At 46.6% G+C, this 14830-nt stretch overlaps 2 protein-coding genes across 3 annotated transcripts in view; both read left to right on the top strand.

Moving 5' to 3' along the window:
• ube2j1 (ubiquitin-conjugating enzyme E2, J1) overlaps positions 1-14830 on the top strand; it is a 268412-nt gene that overhangs the window by 139029 nt on the left and 114553 nt on the right. The gene's annotated exons all lie outside the window — the stretch shown is intronic.
• On the top strand, positions 5093-9215 carry LOC144010158 (uncharacterized). 2 transcript variants are annotated; one of them, XM_077510329.1, is made up of 3 exons: positions 5093-8110; positions 8297-8351; positions 8427-9215. In XM_077510329.1, exon 1 carries the CDS (start codon positions 5154-5156, stop codon positions 5841-5843), a length of 690 nt encoding a protein of 229 aa, XP_077366455.1. In that variant the 5' UTR covers positions 5093-5153; the 3' UTR covers positions 5844-8110; positions 8297-8351; positions 8427-9215. The 2 variants fall into 2 exon arrangements, with proteins under 2 accessions (XP_077366455.1, XP_077366454.1); XM_077510328.1 differs by having other exon boundaries at positions 5093-8351.

Below are 14830 nucleotides of genomic sequence, written 5' to 3' on the forward strand. Positions count from 1 at the left end.
CGCGTTTCATCTTAAGATATTTAAGATGAAAAGTTATTGAAATTTTTTATTTTGTCGCACGCCTTTGCTGTAGCGATGCATTGTTTGCAAAGAATTTTTTTTTTTTATATGATTCAGCTAGATGTGTGAATATTGGGAGGCATACCTATCAGCCGAATACCAAGACAAAGTATTCCATAGCAATGTGAACAAACACAAAAAGCATGGCAAAAACATTTACAATTTAGACGGTTTCTTATGAAACAGTACCCTAACGTGCCAGTACCCCGACGTGCAAATACCCCAACGTGGCACGGGTTGCGAGGGCCCTTTATAGCTGCTCGCAGCTCTCGTCTTCTTCTTCTTCTTCTTCTTCTTCTTCTTTATTCTCCGCAAACGATCGCGATTTTGGGTACCTAAACATTCACGAAAACTCACAGAACTTTGCACACTCCTCAGGCCCGGCGAAAAATTTGATATTATGAAGTCGTCATAACAACGCGACTCTATAGCGCCCCCTAGCGTAGAAAAATAAAAACCAAGCCCGGCACGTTTGACCTAGAGCAAAGAAAATTGGCAGGCACATGCAGCACCCCGAGACGCACAAAAAAGTCTATTGGGACCATGTAGCTAAAATGTACAGGAAATGAGCTATAAATTTTTTTATGTCCAATTTTGGCCTATTTTGGCACATTCACTGTGGTCATGCTTTTTCCCCCTCTGCAAACATTTTTCATCCAATTGACTTCAAACTTGGCATTTATCATCTCAAGACCTGAGAGAACAACTGGGCAAAAAGTCTTGCCTTTTCGAAATACTATATGATGGGGGCGGGGCATCAAATATTGCCTTTAAAATTTCATTTGTCCAGAAAGAGCAAATGCTTAATAACTCCCATGTTCAAGCTCCAAAAAATCTCAAACTTCTCAGGCAATGTAATAGTCACGGCCTGAAAACATCTATATGATAAAATTCAGTTATACATATAGCGCCACCTAGTGGTAACAATAAATGTCATACTTTACGTTTTTAGCTACTGCGCTGAGCTCGTTGAAGGGATCCAGTTGAAAATTGGTCAGAAAAGCCTTAAGATGTTGATCATGCCCCACACCGAGTCTGAAGTCTGAAGATTTTTCGTGACAATAAAAGCTGCATTAACTTGACCGAGATGATCCTATCTTCTCAAAATTTCACACATTCGATGAGAGTCCAGCCCTAAAGACATCTATGAACTTATATTTCATCTTACTGATAGCGCCACCTAGTGGCAATTTTTTTTCTTACGAATTTTCTTCTACGTTTTTCTCCAAACACTTTAACTGGACCTACCTCACATTTGCTCAGATGAGGGTTTCGGCCTTCATGATGTCACAACACGAAGTTTGTGAGTTTTCGCGAATCGCTGTGGGCATGGCTAAGCACTGTTCGCCAAGAAAACAACGCCAGTTTTGAGGGTCTAAATATGCGCAGAAACTCATGAAACTTGGCACACACATCTGGCCTGGTAAAATGAACAATATTTTATTGTTGATTGTGCTATTTTTACAAAAATGACTCAATAGCGCCCCCTAGAAATTTTTAACGATGCAGCCCCGGTTGTATGTTAAAGCAAGATCTACGAAAATTTTTAGGTGTATGAGGGAGCCAAAGACCTACAAAAAAGTCTCTTGGACCCATATGCTAAAATGAACAGGAAGTGATCTACGAATTTTTGAATGTCCCATTTTTGACGATTTTTGCACATTTTCAGGGGGCATACTTTTGCCCACTTCTCCTACACGTTTCATCCGACTGACTTAAGACTTGACCTGGACCATGCCAAGACCTGAGCCAACAACAGACGGAAAAATCTTGACTTTTGGAAATACTATATGATGAGGGCGGGGCATCAAAATTTGTGTTTCGCACTGAAAAAGGATATGCTTAATAACTCCCCGGTACATGCTCCAAAAAATCCCAAACTTGACATGTATGTTTATCGTCAAGGCCTGAAGCTATCTCTATGACAACATTCAGTTATATATGCAGCGCCACCTAGCCCTTGAGGCATAAAAAAAAAATACCCCACATACGGTATTTTGTACAAAAAATGTAAACTCATTCTAAGTGTGATAACTAAGTCATTTATGAATATTCTTTTAGTTTCCACCACTCAAATTGTTCACTGGCTTCACACCGATCCAAACGTATGTACGTTTCCATTTTGTTTTATTCATTTTTGATTGCCCCTTTGGACAATAAAAGCAACATTGTGCAATGAGTACAACGAGCGATGATGATATACACTTTTACAAAAAATACCAATCAGGGCAACTCATTGCCTAAAAATAAAAAAGGACACTGATTTTTGCAGGTCTTAACAATCACCAAAACCCGTTGAGCTTGACACACACACAGGCAAAAAAAATATTCTACATGTAAAGGTTTATTATGCCATTTTCAAAGAAATTTCGCTTCCAATATGCCAGTACCCCAATGTGCCAGTACCCCAACGTGCAAGGACCCCAACGTGGCCCGGGCTGCAAGGGCAATAGCTTTATAGCTGCTCGCAGCTCTAGTTAGGGCCCGAGCAGCGGCGGCAGCGGTGCCGCTGCGAGGCCCTATTGTTCCTGAACGAATTCTTCTTCTTATTATTCTTCTTCTTTTTCTTTGTTATTATTCTTTTCCGCAAACAACCACATTTTTGAGGCACTAAACATGAACGAAAACTCACCAAACTTTACACGCAGATTGGGCCTGGCGAAAAATGTGATATTTTAAAGTCGCCATACATGATAACAGAAAAATGGCTCTGTAGCGCCACCTACATAGGTTTAACGGATCCCTGTCCCGCTACGATTGTCCTATGGCTACGAAAATTGTGTGGCACCTGTAGCACATCCAGATGAACAAAAACCTCTTTGATTTGTGTACCCTAAAATAGACAGGAAATGAGGTATGAGTATTTGAATGTCCAATTTTGGCCCATTTTTGCACATTTACAGGGGTCGTACTTTTGCCCGCTTCTCCTACACGGTTAACCCGATTGACTTCAAACTTGGGCTGTACCATCTCAACACCTGGGACAACATCATGGTAAAAAATCTAAAGTTTTTGACATACTATATGACGGTGGCGGGGCATCAAATTTACAGTTTCAAAATTCTTACTTAACAAAGCATTGCCGGTGGTACGTTTAATTGAGAGCCACGAAAATTGGTAAACATATGTAACAGACTATGATCTACAAAAAAGCCTGTTGGTGCAATATGCTAAACCTAACAGGAAGTCCGCCAGAGGCGAGGCATCAAATTTTGTGTTTCAAAATTCTTATTTAATGAAGCATTCCCGGCTGTACATTTCACCTAGAGTTACCAACATTTGAAGACATATGTAACAGCCCTCAAGGTACAAAAAACTCTTTTTGAACCATGTGCTAAACCTAACAGAAAGTCCACCATTTTGATTTACTTTGGAACGTGTTGCCATTTTTTTGGCCATTTCATAGGGGTCTTATTTTAACGAACTCCTCCTACAGAGTTTATCCCATCATCTTCAAACTTGATGTGATTCATCTTAAAATGTTGAAGATGAAAAGTTATTGAAAGCTTTTTATTTCGTCGCACGCTGTTGCCGTGGCATGCACAGTTTGCAAAGGAAAAAATTCCTTCTTAATGAAGCATTCTCAGTTGTACGAAGCAGCTAGAGCTACGAAAATTTGGAGACAAATTTAACAGCCCACGATGTACAAAAAAGTCTCTTGGTGCCATGTGCTAAACCCAACAGGAAGTCCCGTAGGGGCCGGTCATCACATTTTGAGGTAAAAAACTCCTCTTTAACGAAGCATTCCCGGTTGTACGTTTCACCTAGCGCTATGATAATTTAGAGGCATACATAAGAGCCCACGATGTACAAAAAAGTCTCTTGGAACCATCTGCTAAACCAAACAGGAAGTCCGCCATTTTGATTTACGTTGGGATTTGTAGCCATTTTTTGTAGCCTTTTTTAGGGGTCATATTTTAACGAACTCCTCCTACAAAATTTATCCGACTGTCTTCAAACTTGGTGTGCTTCATCTTAAGATGTTTAAGATACAAAGTTATCGAAAGTTATTTATTTTGTCGCACGCCGTTTCATGGCGATGCATTGTTTGCCAAGTAAAATGCTGCTTTTTTTTTTTTTGGTCTAAACGTGCAAAAACTCATGAAATTTTACACACACATCAGGCTTGTCATAAGCATGAATATTTTAGAGATTTCTTATTAAATTTGCAATAAATGCTTCAATAGCGCCCTCTAGACATTTTTATGAAGTCTTTCCGATGATATGATTCAGCTAGATGTGTGATGCTCAGAAGACTCCTTATGAAGAAAACAAACTTTGGATACACGTTTCCCTCGCCCGGACGTGGGTCACCGGGGCCCCCCTCTGGAGCCAGGCCTGGAGGCGGGGCTCGCTGGCGAGCGCCTGGTGGCCGGGCCTGTACCCATGGGGCCCGGCCGGGCACAGCCCGAAGAGGCAACGTGGGTCCCCCTTCCCACGGGCTCACCACCGGTGGGAGGGGCCAAAGGGGTCGGGTGCAGTGCAGGCTGGGTGGCAGCCAAGGGAGGAGACCTTGGCGGACCGACCCCCGGCTACAGAAGCTGGCTCTTGGGACATGGAATGTCACCTCTCTGGCAGGGAAGGAGCCCGAGCTGGTGTGTGAGGCCGAGAAGTTCCGACTAGACATAGTCGGACTCGCCTCCACACACAGCTTGGGCTCTGGTACCAGTCCTCTTGAGAGGGGTTGGACTCTCTTCCACTCTGGAGTTGCCCACGGTGTGAGGCGCAGAGCAGGTGTGGGTATATTTATTGCCCCCCGGCTCGGCGCCTGTACGTTGGGGTTTACCCCGGTGGACGAGAGGGTAGCCTCCCTCCGCCTTCGGGTGGGGGGACGGGTCCTGACTGTTGTTTGTGCATATGCACCAAACAGCAGCTCAGAGTACCCACCCTTTTTGGAGTCCTTGGAGGGTGTGCTGGAGAGTGCTCCCTCTGGGGACTCCCTCGTTCTGCTGGGGGACTTCAACGCTCACGTGGGGAATGACAGTGAGACCTGGAGGGGCGTGATTGGGAGGAAAAGCCCCCCTGATCGGAACCCGAGCGGTGTTCTGTTATTGGACTTCTGTGCTCGTCACGGTTTGTCCATAACGAACACCATGTTCAGGCATAAGGGTGTCCATATGTGCACTTGGCACCAGGACACCCTAGGCCGCAGTTCGATGATCGACTTTGTAGTCGTGTCATCGGATTTGCGGCCGCATGTTTTGGACACTCGGGTGAAGAGAGGGGCGGAGCTGTCAACTGATCACCACCTGGTGGTGTGTTGGCTCCGATGGTGGGGGAAGATGCCGGTCCGACCTGGCAGACCAAAACGTATTGTGAGGGTTTGCTGGGAACGTCTGGCGGAATCCCCTGTCAGAAAGAGTTTCAATGCCCACCTCCGGCAGAGCTTCTCCCTTGTCTCGGGGGAGGCGGGGGACATTGAGTCCGAATGGGCCATGTTCCGCGCCTCCATTGTTGAGGCGGCCGATCGGAGCTGTGGTCGTAAGGTGGTCGGTGCCTGTCGTGGCGGCAATCCTCGAACCCGCTGGTGGACACCAGCGGTAAGGGATGCCGTCAAGCTGAAGAAGGAGTCCTATCGGGCCTTTTTGGCCTGTCGGACTCCGGAGGCAGCTGACAGGTACCGGATGGCCAAGCGGAACGCGGCTTCGGCGGTTGCTGAGGCAAAAACTCGGACATGGGAGGAGTTCGGTGAGGCCATGGAAAACGACTTCCGGACGGCTTCGAGGAAATTCTGGTCCACCATCCGGCGTCTCAGGAGAGGAAAGCAGTGCACTTTTTTTTGATCGCCTCTATGGACAATAAAAGCAACATTGTGCAATGAGTATGAGTGATGATGTGTGTATATATACACATAAGGGCCCTTTATAGCTGCTCGCAGCTCTAGTTATTATTATTTATTCTCCGCATACGATCGTATTTTTGAGGACCGAAACATTTACGAAAACTCACCGAACTTTGCACACTCTTCGGGCACGGCGAAACATTTGATATTCTGACGTTGTCGTCACAATGCGACTCTATAGCGCCCCCTAGCATAAAAAAATAAAAACTAATCTAAAAACCAATCCCGGCACATTTGACCTAGAGCTACGAAAATTGGCAGGCACGTGTAGCACCCCGAGACGCACAAAAAGTCATTTGGGACCATGTAGCTAAAATGTACAGAAAGTGAGCTATGAATTTTTGAATGTCCAATTTTGGCCGATTTTGGCACATTCACTGTGGTCATGCTTTTTCCCCCTTTGCAAACATTTTTCGTCCAATTGACTTCAAACTTGGCATGTATTATTTCAAGACCTGAGACAACAATTGGGCAAAATATCTAGACTTTTCGAAATACTATATGTCGGGAGCGGGGCATCAAAAAATCTCTTTCAAATTTCATTTGTCCAGAAAGACAAAATGCTTAATAACTCCCATGTACAAGCTCCAAAAAATCTCAAACTTCTCATGCAACATAATAGTCACGGCCTGAAAACATCTATATAATAAAATTCAGTTATACATTTAGTGCCACCTAATGGTGACAATAAATGTCATACTTTACGTTTTTAGCTACTGTGCCGAGCTCGTTGAAGTGATCCAGTTGAAAATTGGTCAGAAACGCCTTAACATATTGATCATGCCCCACACCGAATATTGTAACTTTTCGCCAAAGGGCGTGGCCGTTACGGTGCCACAAAGTCTGAAGATTTTTCATAACAATAAAAGTTGCTTTAACTTGTCCCAGATGATCCTATCTTCTCAAAATTTCACACATTTGATGAGAGTCCAGCCCTTAAGACATCTACAAACTTATATTTCATCTTACTTATAGCGCCACCTAGTGGCAATTTTTTTTCTTATGAATTTTCTTCAACGTTTTTCTCCAAACACGTTAACTGGACCTACCTCATATTTGTTCAGAAGAGGGTTTCGGCCTTCATGATGTCACAACACCGATTTTGAGGGTCTAAACATGCACAGAAACTCATGAAACTTGGCACACACATCTGGCCTAGTAAAATGAGTAATATTTTATCATGTATTGTGCTATTTTTACAAAAATGACTCAATAGCGCCCCCTAGAAATCTTTAACTAAGCAGCCCCGCTTGTACGTTTAAGCAAGATCTTTGGAAATTTTTAAGTGTATGAGGACCTACAAAAAAGTCTCTTGGACCCATGTGCTAAAATGAACAGGAAGCGAGCTACAGATTTTTGAATCTCATTTTTTACGATTTTAGCACATTTACAGGGGGCATACTTTTGCCCACTTCTCCTACACGTTTCATCCGACTGACTTCAGACATGACTTGGACCATGTCAAGACCTGAGCCAACGACAGTGGGAAAAATCTTGACTTTTCAGAATACTATATGATGAGGGCGGATTTGGTGTTTCGCAATGAAAAAGGATAATGCTTAACTCTTTGCAATCCGCCGACGAACTAGTACGTCATGTGACACCCGGTGGGCGTCACCCGAAGACGAACTAGTTCGTCAAACGTGTTTTTTTTAATGAATGGGTGGCTGAGACTCTTGGGCAGTTTCCCTCTGAATATTAAGCCCGCGAAGCACTGTAGTGACGAACTGTGCCCTCTTGATGGCAGTGATGGTCTCTTTACACGAGAAGGATGTGATTTCCTAGTAGAGGCGGAGTGTTGTGGAGTGGTGGGGGCCGGTGGCTGGTTGAGAAAAGACGAGTGCTAACGGCGGCTAACCGGAGGCCGCTAAAAACAAAAGCTCACGCTTTTGAGCAGAGCGTTTGTCACGATCGGTCAAGAGATGACGAATAGAAAGATCAAGGAGCCGGATTCTGCATAAGAGAGTGTGAAAAGCGACAAAAACGTCACGGGCGCCCACTTCAGAAGCCACCGCCTCCGGGGTTCTCTGAGACACGGAGTGAAAGTTTGCATCGTCGTATCTCTGACCAGTCCACGTCATCTGACGAGGAATCCGTGACGAATTTGGCGAACTCGAGCCGCCTTCACCAGTTGAACAGATCAATTCAAGTGTGGCGAAGGTAGCAGCAGCAGCGATTTATCGCCGAAAGCTCCTGGAAGCCCCGGAGGTAAGCTAACGTTTAGAATTCTGTAAATCGAGTGATCACAATTGTACTAGTTCAGTATATTGAATGTGACAGGGATGAAATGACTTGGATGGATGAGAATATTCACAGACATGCTTCTGTATACTGTATGTGCAATGTCTGTAACCTCGTACTAACTAACGCATGTTGCACAACATTCGATTACAGTTGGGGCAGCGTACATAAATGGCCCCTTCGCAGTCACACGCAGTGCGACCGAAAGGTAAAAAAAAATCACAATACCTTGCAACAATAATAAAAATTACATCTTGATCACAGTATTTTCTGTAATTTACAGAAGCAGCTACTACACTGGAAGAGGCACAAGCGTGTGAACATCTTGCCGTGTCCCCCTTGAACGCAGAAGAAAGCTTCACACGCGATCACACAAAAGACACTATTGGGTTTCAAAACAAAACCCATGCACCCACTCATGCATGCATATTTTGTAAATAACCCCAAATTTGTAAATAGTTTATCAAATGTGAAAATGGAGCTGTTATTTCCCTGTATAGTACGTAAATAGCGCACGAGCACGCACGCACACGCACGAGCACGCACACACGAGCACGCACACGCACGCACAAACATTCCTGTAAATGATCAACATTTTGTAAATAGTTTGTGAAATGTGAAAATATTGCTGTTTACACACGCTATCAGATATGTAAATAAATCCTTATTTTGCTATCAAAAACACATTTTCATTTTTTTTTTTTCATGTTTTATGGAAGGCAAGGATTGTTGAGATATTTGAGATGTCACTAAACCAAAAAATATTACTGTAAAAGTCACTGTTTTGCAGAAAATGCATAATTTCACAAAAAGCTTCATTTCTCCTTATTTTGCCCGAGATTCTTGAATTAGGTCAAATCAAGCCATTTTCAAATGATGATTACTAAAGAACAGAATAAGGTAGAATCATACTTTTTTTTTCTAATGAAAGAGGAGACCCCAATCTTTCAAACGACACCCACCATGTCTATTTAGTCATAGCACACAATATTCTAATAAGCATTGAAAATGGGTGAAAATATGCGAAATCTGGTGGGATTCTGGAGTTACCTTGTCAGAAAATGCGTGGGATTGAAAGAGTTAATAACTCCCCGGGACATGCTCCAAAAAATCCCAAACTTGACATGTATGTTAATATTTAAGGCCTGAAGGTATCTCTATGACAACATTCAGTGATATATGCAGCGCCACCTCGCCCTTGAGATATGAAAAAAAAAAAATACCTCACTTAAGGTATTTTTACAAAAAATGTAAACTCATTCTAAGAATACAAGTGTTAAAACTGTCATTTATGAATATTCTTGTACTTTCCACCACTCAAAATGTTCACTGGCATCAGACCTAACCAAACATACATATTTTTGTTATTTTGTTTTATTAATTTTTGATAGCCTCTATGGACATTAAAAGCAATATCGTGAATGAAGGATATGCTTAATAACTCCCAGGTACATACTCCAAAAAATCCCATACTTGAAATATATATTTATAGTCAAGGCCTGAAGGTATCTCTATGACAAAATTCAGTTATAAATACAGTGCCACCTAGTCCTTGAGGCAAAAAAAAAAAAAAGCCTAATTTACGGTAGTTTTACAAAAATTGTAAACTCATTGTAAGTGTGATAACTAAGTCCATCCATCCATCCATCTTCTTCCGCTTATCCGGGGTCGGGTCGCGGGGGCAGCAGCTTCAGGAGGGAAACCCAGACTTCCCTCTCCCCAGCCACTTCAACCAGCTCCTCCGGTGGAATCCCAAGGCGTTCCCAGGCCAGCCGAGAGACATAGTCTCTCCAGCGTGTCCTGGGTCGTCCCCGGGGCCTCCCGCCAGTGGGACATGCCCGGAACACCTCCCCAGGGAAGCGTCCAGGAGGCATCCGAACCAGATGCCCGAGCCACCTCAGCTGGCTCCTCTCAACGCGGAGGAGCAGTGGCTCGACTCTGAGTCCCTCCTGGATGACCGAGCTTCTCACCCTATCCGGGAGAGCCCGGACACCCTGAGGAGGAAACTCATTTCGGCCGCTTGTATCCGGGATCTCGTTCTTTCGGTCACGACCCACACTTCGTCACCATAGGTGAGGGTCGGAACGTAGATCGACCGGTAAATTGAGAGCTTTGCCTTTTGGCTCAGCTCTTTCTTTACCACGACGGACCGATACAGAGTCCGCATCACTGCAGACGCTGCTCCGATCCGCCTGTCGATCTCCCGCTCCATCCTACCCTCACTCGTGAACAAGACCCCAAGATACTTGAACTCCTCCACTTGGGACAGGATCTCATCCCCGACCTGAAGACGACACTCCACCCTTTTCCGACTGAGGACCATGGTCTCGGATTTGGAGGTGCTGATCCTCATCCCAGCCTCTTCATACTCGGCTGCGAACCGCTCCAGTGAGAGTTGGAGGCCCTGGCTTGATGAAGCCAACAGCACCACATCATCTGCAAAGAGCAGAGATGCAATGCTGAGGCCACCAAACCGGAACCCGTCAACGCCTCGGCTGCGCCTAGAAATTCTGTCCATAAAAGTTATGAACAGAATCGGTGACAAAAGGGCATACTTGGCGGAGTCCAACCCTCACCGGAAACGAATCCGACTTACTGCCGGCAATGCGGACCAAACTCTGGCAACGGCCGTACAGGGACCGAACAGCCCGTATCAAAGGGCCCGTACTCCCGAAGCACCCCCCACAGAACTCCCCGAGGGACACGGTCGAACGCCTTCTCCAAATCCACAAAGCACATGTGGACTGGTTGAGCGAAATCCCACGCACCCTCGAGGATCCTGCGGAGGGTGTAGAGCTGGTCCACTGTTCCATGGCCAGGACGAAAACCACACTGCTCCTCCTGAATCCGAGATTCGACCTCCCGACGGACCCTCCTCTCCAGCACCCCTTAATAGACCTTACCAGGGAGGCTGAGGAGTCTGATCCCTCTGTCGTTGGAACACAACCTCCGGTCCCCCTTCTTAAAAAGGGGGACCACCACCCCGGTCTGCCAATCCAGAGGCACCGTCCCCGATGTCCACGCGATGTAGAGGCGTGTCAACCACGACAGCCCCACAACATCCAGAGTCTTTAGGAACTCCGGGCGGATCTCATCCACCCCCGGGGCCCTGCCACCGTGGAGCTTTCCAACCACGTCAGTGACTTCGACCCCAGAGATAGAAGAGCCCACCCCAGAGTCCCCAGACTCTGCTTCCTCAAAGGAAGACATGTTGGTGGAATTGAGGAGGTCTTCGAAGTATTCCCCCCATCGCTTCACGACGTCCCGAGTCGAGGTCAGCAGCACCCCATCGCCACACAGTGTTAATGGTGCACTGCTTTCCCCTCCTGAGACGCCGGATGGTCGAAGCCGTCCGGAAGTCGTTTTCCATGGCCTCACCGAACTCCTCCCATGTCCGAGTTTTTGCCTCAGCAACCGCCGAAGCCGCGTTCCGCTTGGCCATTCGGTACCTGTCAGCTGCCTCCAGCTGCCTTGGTCCGACAGGCCAAAAAGGCCCGATAGGACTCCTTCTTCAGCTTGACGGAATCCCTTACCGCTGGTGTCCACCAGCGGGTTCGAGGATTGCCGCCGCGACAGGCACCGACCACCTTACGGCCACAGCTCCAATCGGCCGCCTCAACAATGGAGGCGCGGAACATGGCCCATTCGGACTCAATGTCCCCCGCCTCCCCCGAGACAAGGGAGAAGCTCTGCCGGAGGTGTGCATTGAAACTCTTTCTGACAGGGGATTCCGCCAGACGTTCCCAGCAAACCCTCACAATACATTTGGGTCTGCCAGGTCGGACCGGCATCTTCCCCCACCATCGGAGCCAACACACCACCAGGTGGTGATCAGTTGACAGCTCCGCCCCTCTCTTCACCCGAGTGTCCAAAACATGCGGCCGCAAATCCGATGACACAACTACAAAGTCGATCAATGAACTGCGGCCTAGGGTGTCCTGGTGCCAAGTGCACATATGGACACCCTTATGCTTGAACATGGTGTTCGTTATGGACAAACCGTGACGAGCGCAGAAGTCCAATAACAGAACACCGCTCGGGTTCGGATCAGGGGGGCCGTTCCTCCCAATCACGCCCCTCCAGGTCTCACTGTCATTCCCCACGTGAGCGTTGAAGTCCCCCAGCAGGACGAGGGAGTCCCCAGAGGGAGCGCTCTCCAGCACACCCTCCAAGGACTCCAAAAAGGGTGGGTACTCTGAGCTGCTGTTTGGTGCATATGCACAAACAACAGTCAGGACCCGTCCCCCCACCCGAAGGCGGAGGGAGGCTACCCTCTCGTCCACCGGGGTAAACCCCAACGTACAGGCACCGAGCCGGGGGGCAATAAGTATGCCCACACCTGCTCTGCGCCTCACACCGTGGGCAACTCCAGAGTGGAAGAGAGTCCAACCCCTCTCAAGAGGACTGGTACCAGAGCCCAAGCCGTGTGTGGAGGTGAGTCCGACTATGTCTAGTCGGAACTTCTCGGCCTCACACACCAGCTCGGGCTCCTTCCCTGCCAGAGAGCTGACATTCCATGTCCCAAGAGCCAGCTTCTATAGCCGGGGGTCGGTCCGCCAAGGTCTCCTCCCTTGGCTTCCACCCAGCCTGCACTGCACCCGACCCCTTTGGCCCCTCCCACCGGTGGTGAGCCCGTGGGAAGGGGGACCTACGTTGCCTCTTCGGGCTGTGCCCGGCCGGGCCCCATGGGTGCAGGCCACCAGGCGCGAGCCCGCGAGCCCGCCTCCAGGCCTGGCTCCAGAGGGGGGCCCGGTGACCCACGTCCGGGCGAGGGAAACGTGTCTCCAAAGTTTATATTCATCATAAGGTGTCTTCTGAGCCGTGCTTAGTCTGGCCCCTCACCTGGGACCTGTTTGCCATGGGTGACCCTGCCAGGGGCATAAAGCCCCAGACAACATAGCTCCTAGGATCATAGGGACACGCAAACCCCTCCACCACGTTAAGGTGCCGGCTCACGGAGGGGTGATAACTCAGTCATTTTTGGATATTCTTTTACTTTCCACCACTCAATATGTTCACTGGCATCAGACCGATCCAAACATATGTACTTTTTAATTTAGTTTCTTTTTTTTTTTTATCGCCTCTATGGACAATAAAAGCAACATTGTGCAATGAGTACGAGCGATGATGTGTATATGTACTTTTGCAAAAAATACCAATCAGGGCAACTCATTGCCTAAAAATAAAAAAAAGACGCCAATTTTTGCAGATCTTAACAATCACCAAAACCCATTGAGCTTGACACACTCATCACACCTGGCAAAAAAAAAAAAATCCACGTAATGGTCTATCATGCCATTTTCAAAGAAATTTTGCTTCCAATGTGCCAGTACCCCAACGTGCAAGTACCCCAACGTGGCCCGGGCTGCGAGGGCCCTTTATAGCTGCTCGCAGCTCTCGTTGGTTCATGTTCTCTCTCAGAAGTGTTTTTGCCTGGTGTTTTGTAAAGAACTGATCCAAGGATGTTTGTTTTTTTAACAATCTTCTTCTTTTTTTTTTATCACTCACTCACTCACTTACTCACTCACTCACTCACTCACTCACTCACTCACTCACTCACTCACTCACTCACTCACTCACTCACTCACTCACTCACTCACTCACTCACTCACTCACTCACTCACTCACTCACTCACTCACTCACTCACGCTTATATCATGTAAGCCGCACATGATCTCCCAGGCGGATAAGTGAACCTACGCCATCCGGCACCGAAGGAAAGTGACGGTTCCACTCCTCCACCTGGAGCCCTTGTTTTTTAGTTTTTTTTTGTTTTTTGTTTTTTTAACCATCCTTCGAAAATGTCCAAGGCAAAAATCATCATAGTGGGTCGCCCGAATCGTGAACACATTTTCTGGGTGATTCTTGATGGAAACTTCAGGTACGACGATGGATCTTTTTCCAAAAAAGGCCCGTCTCGTCGCAATTAAAAACTTACTGTGCACCGTAGCCTTCACTACCAATCAATCACCTTCAATCACCAATTGTTTTAATTTTTGCACAAATTCGTCGGCTGTTAGTTAATATTTACGTAAAACTATCTGAACACCTCATGGCCCGAGGGGCGAATGACGAGGACGCTACATAGACACATTCTCAGACACAATCTATTTTATATCAATGGTCAAATATGGTACAGGTCCCTCTTAGCCAATGGGATGCCAGGAAGATGCCAGTAATAGCCAATGGCAGAGCAGCTGTAAGTATGTTGCGTTCAGGAAACTTTGGGAGCTGTGAGTAGCGGCCCATACTGTAGTTTTACCTTTTGTATCCTGAAACTTCTTTCGTAACTAGAGGCAATATTTTCCTGTTGAGGAGTTTCGTAACTTGAAACTTTCATATGAAGGGATGTTCGTAAATAGGGGTACCACTGTAGTGTATTGGTTTGAGATGTTGCCATCGGGATAACAGTTTAAATTTCTGAGGATTAAAAGCAACAAGTACAAGTAATTCCTTTTGTCCCTTCAGCCATTTCTCTCTTGACGGGAGAGGAGTCCTACCTGATTGATTGACTGTTTTATTGATTTTTATTGAATTTCTTGATTTGGCATGAGTATGTTATTTATACAGAAATTGCTGTTTACCCTGATTGCACGTTCACCGTCATGGAAGGTCATTGCTTCGGACGTAGTTGATTTTTATGCTATCCATCCATCCATTTTCTGAAGCGCTCACTCTCCCAAGGGT

This window comes from Festucalex cinctus, chromosome 21, assembly GCF_051991245.1.
Source record: "Festucalex cinctus isolate MCC-2025b chromosome 21, RoL_Fcin_1.0, whole genome shotgun sequence".
Taxonomy (NCBI): domain Eukaryota; kingdom Metazoa; phylum Chordata; class Actinopteri; order Syngnathiformes; family Syngnathidae; genus Festucalex; species Festucalex cinctus.

Coding starts and splice junctions, on each gene's coding strand:
- LOC144010158 (XM_077510328.1), top strand. CDS start 5,154: ATGTTCAGGCATAAGGGTGTCCATATGTGCACTTGGCACCAGGACACC.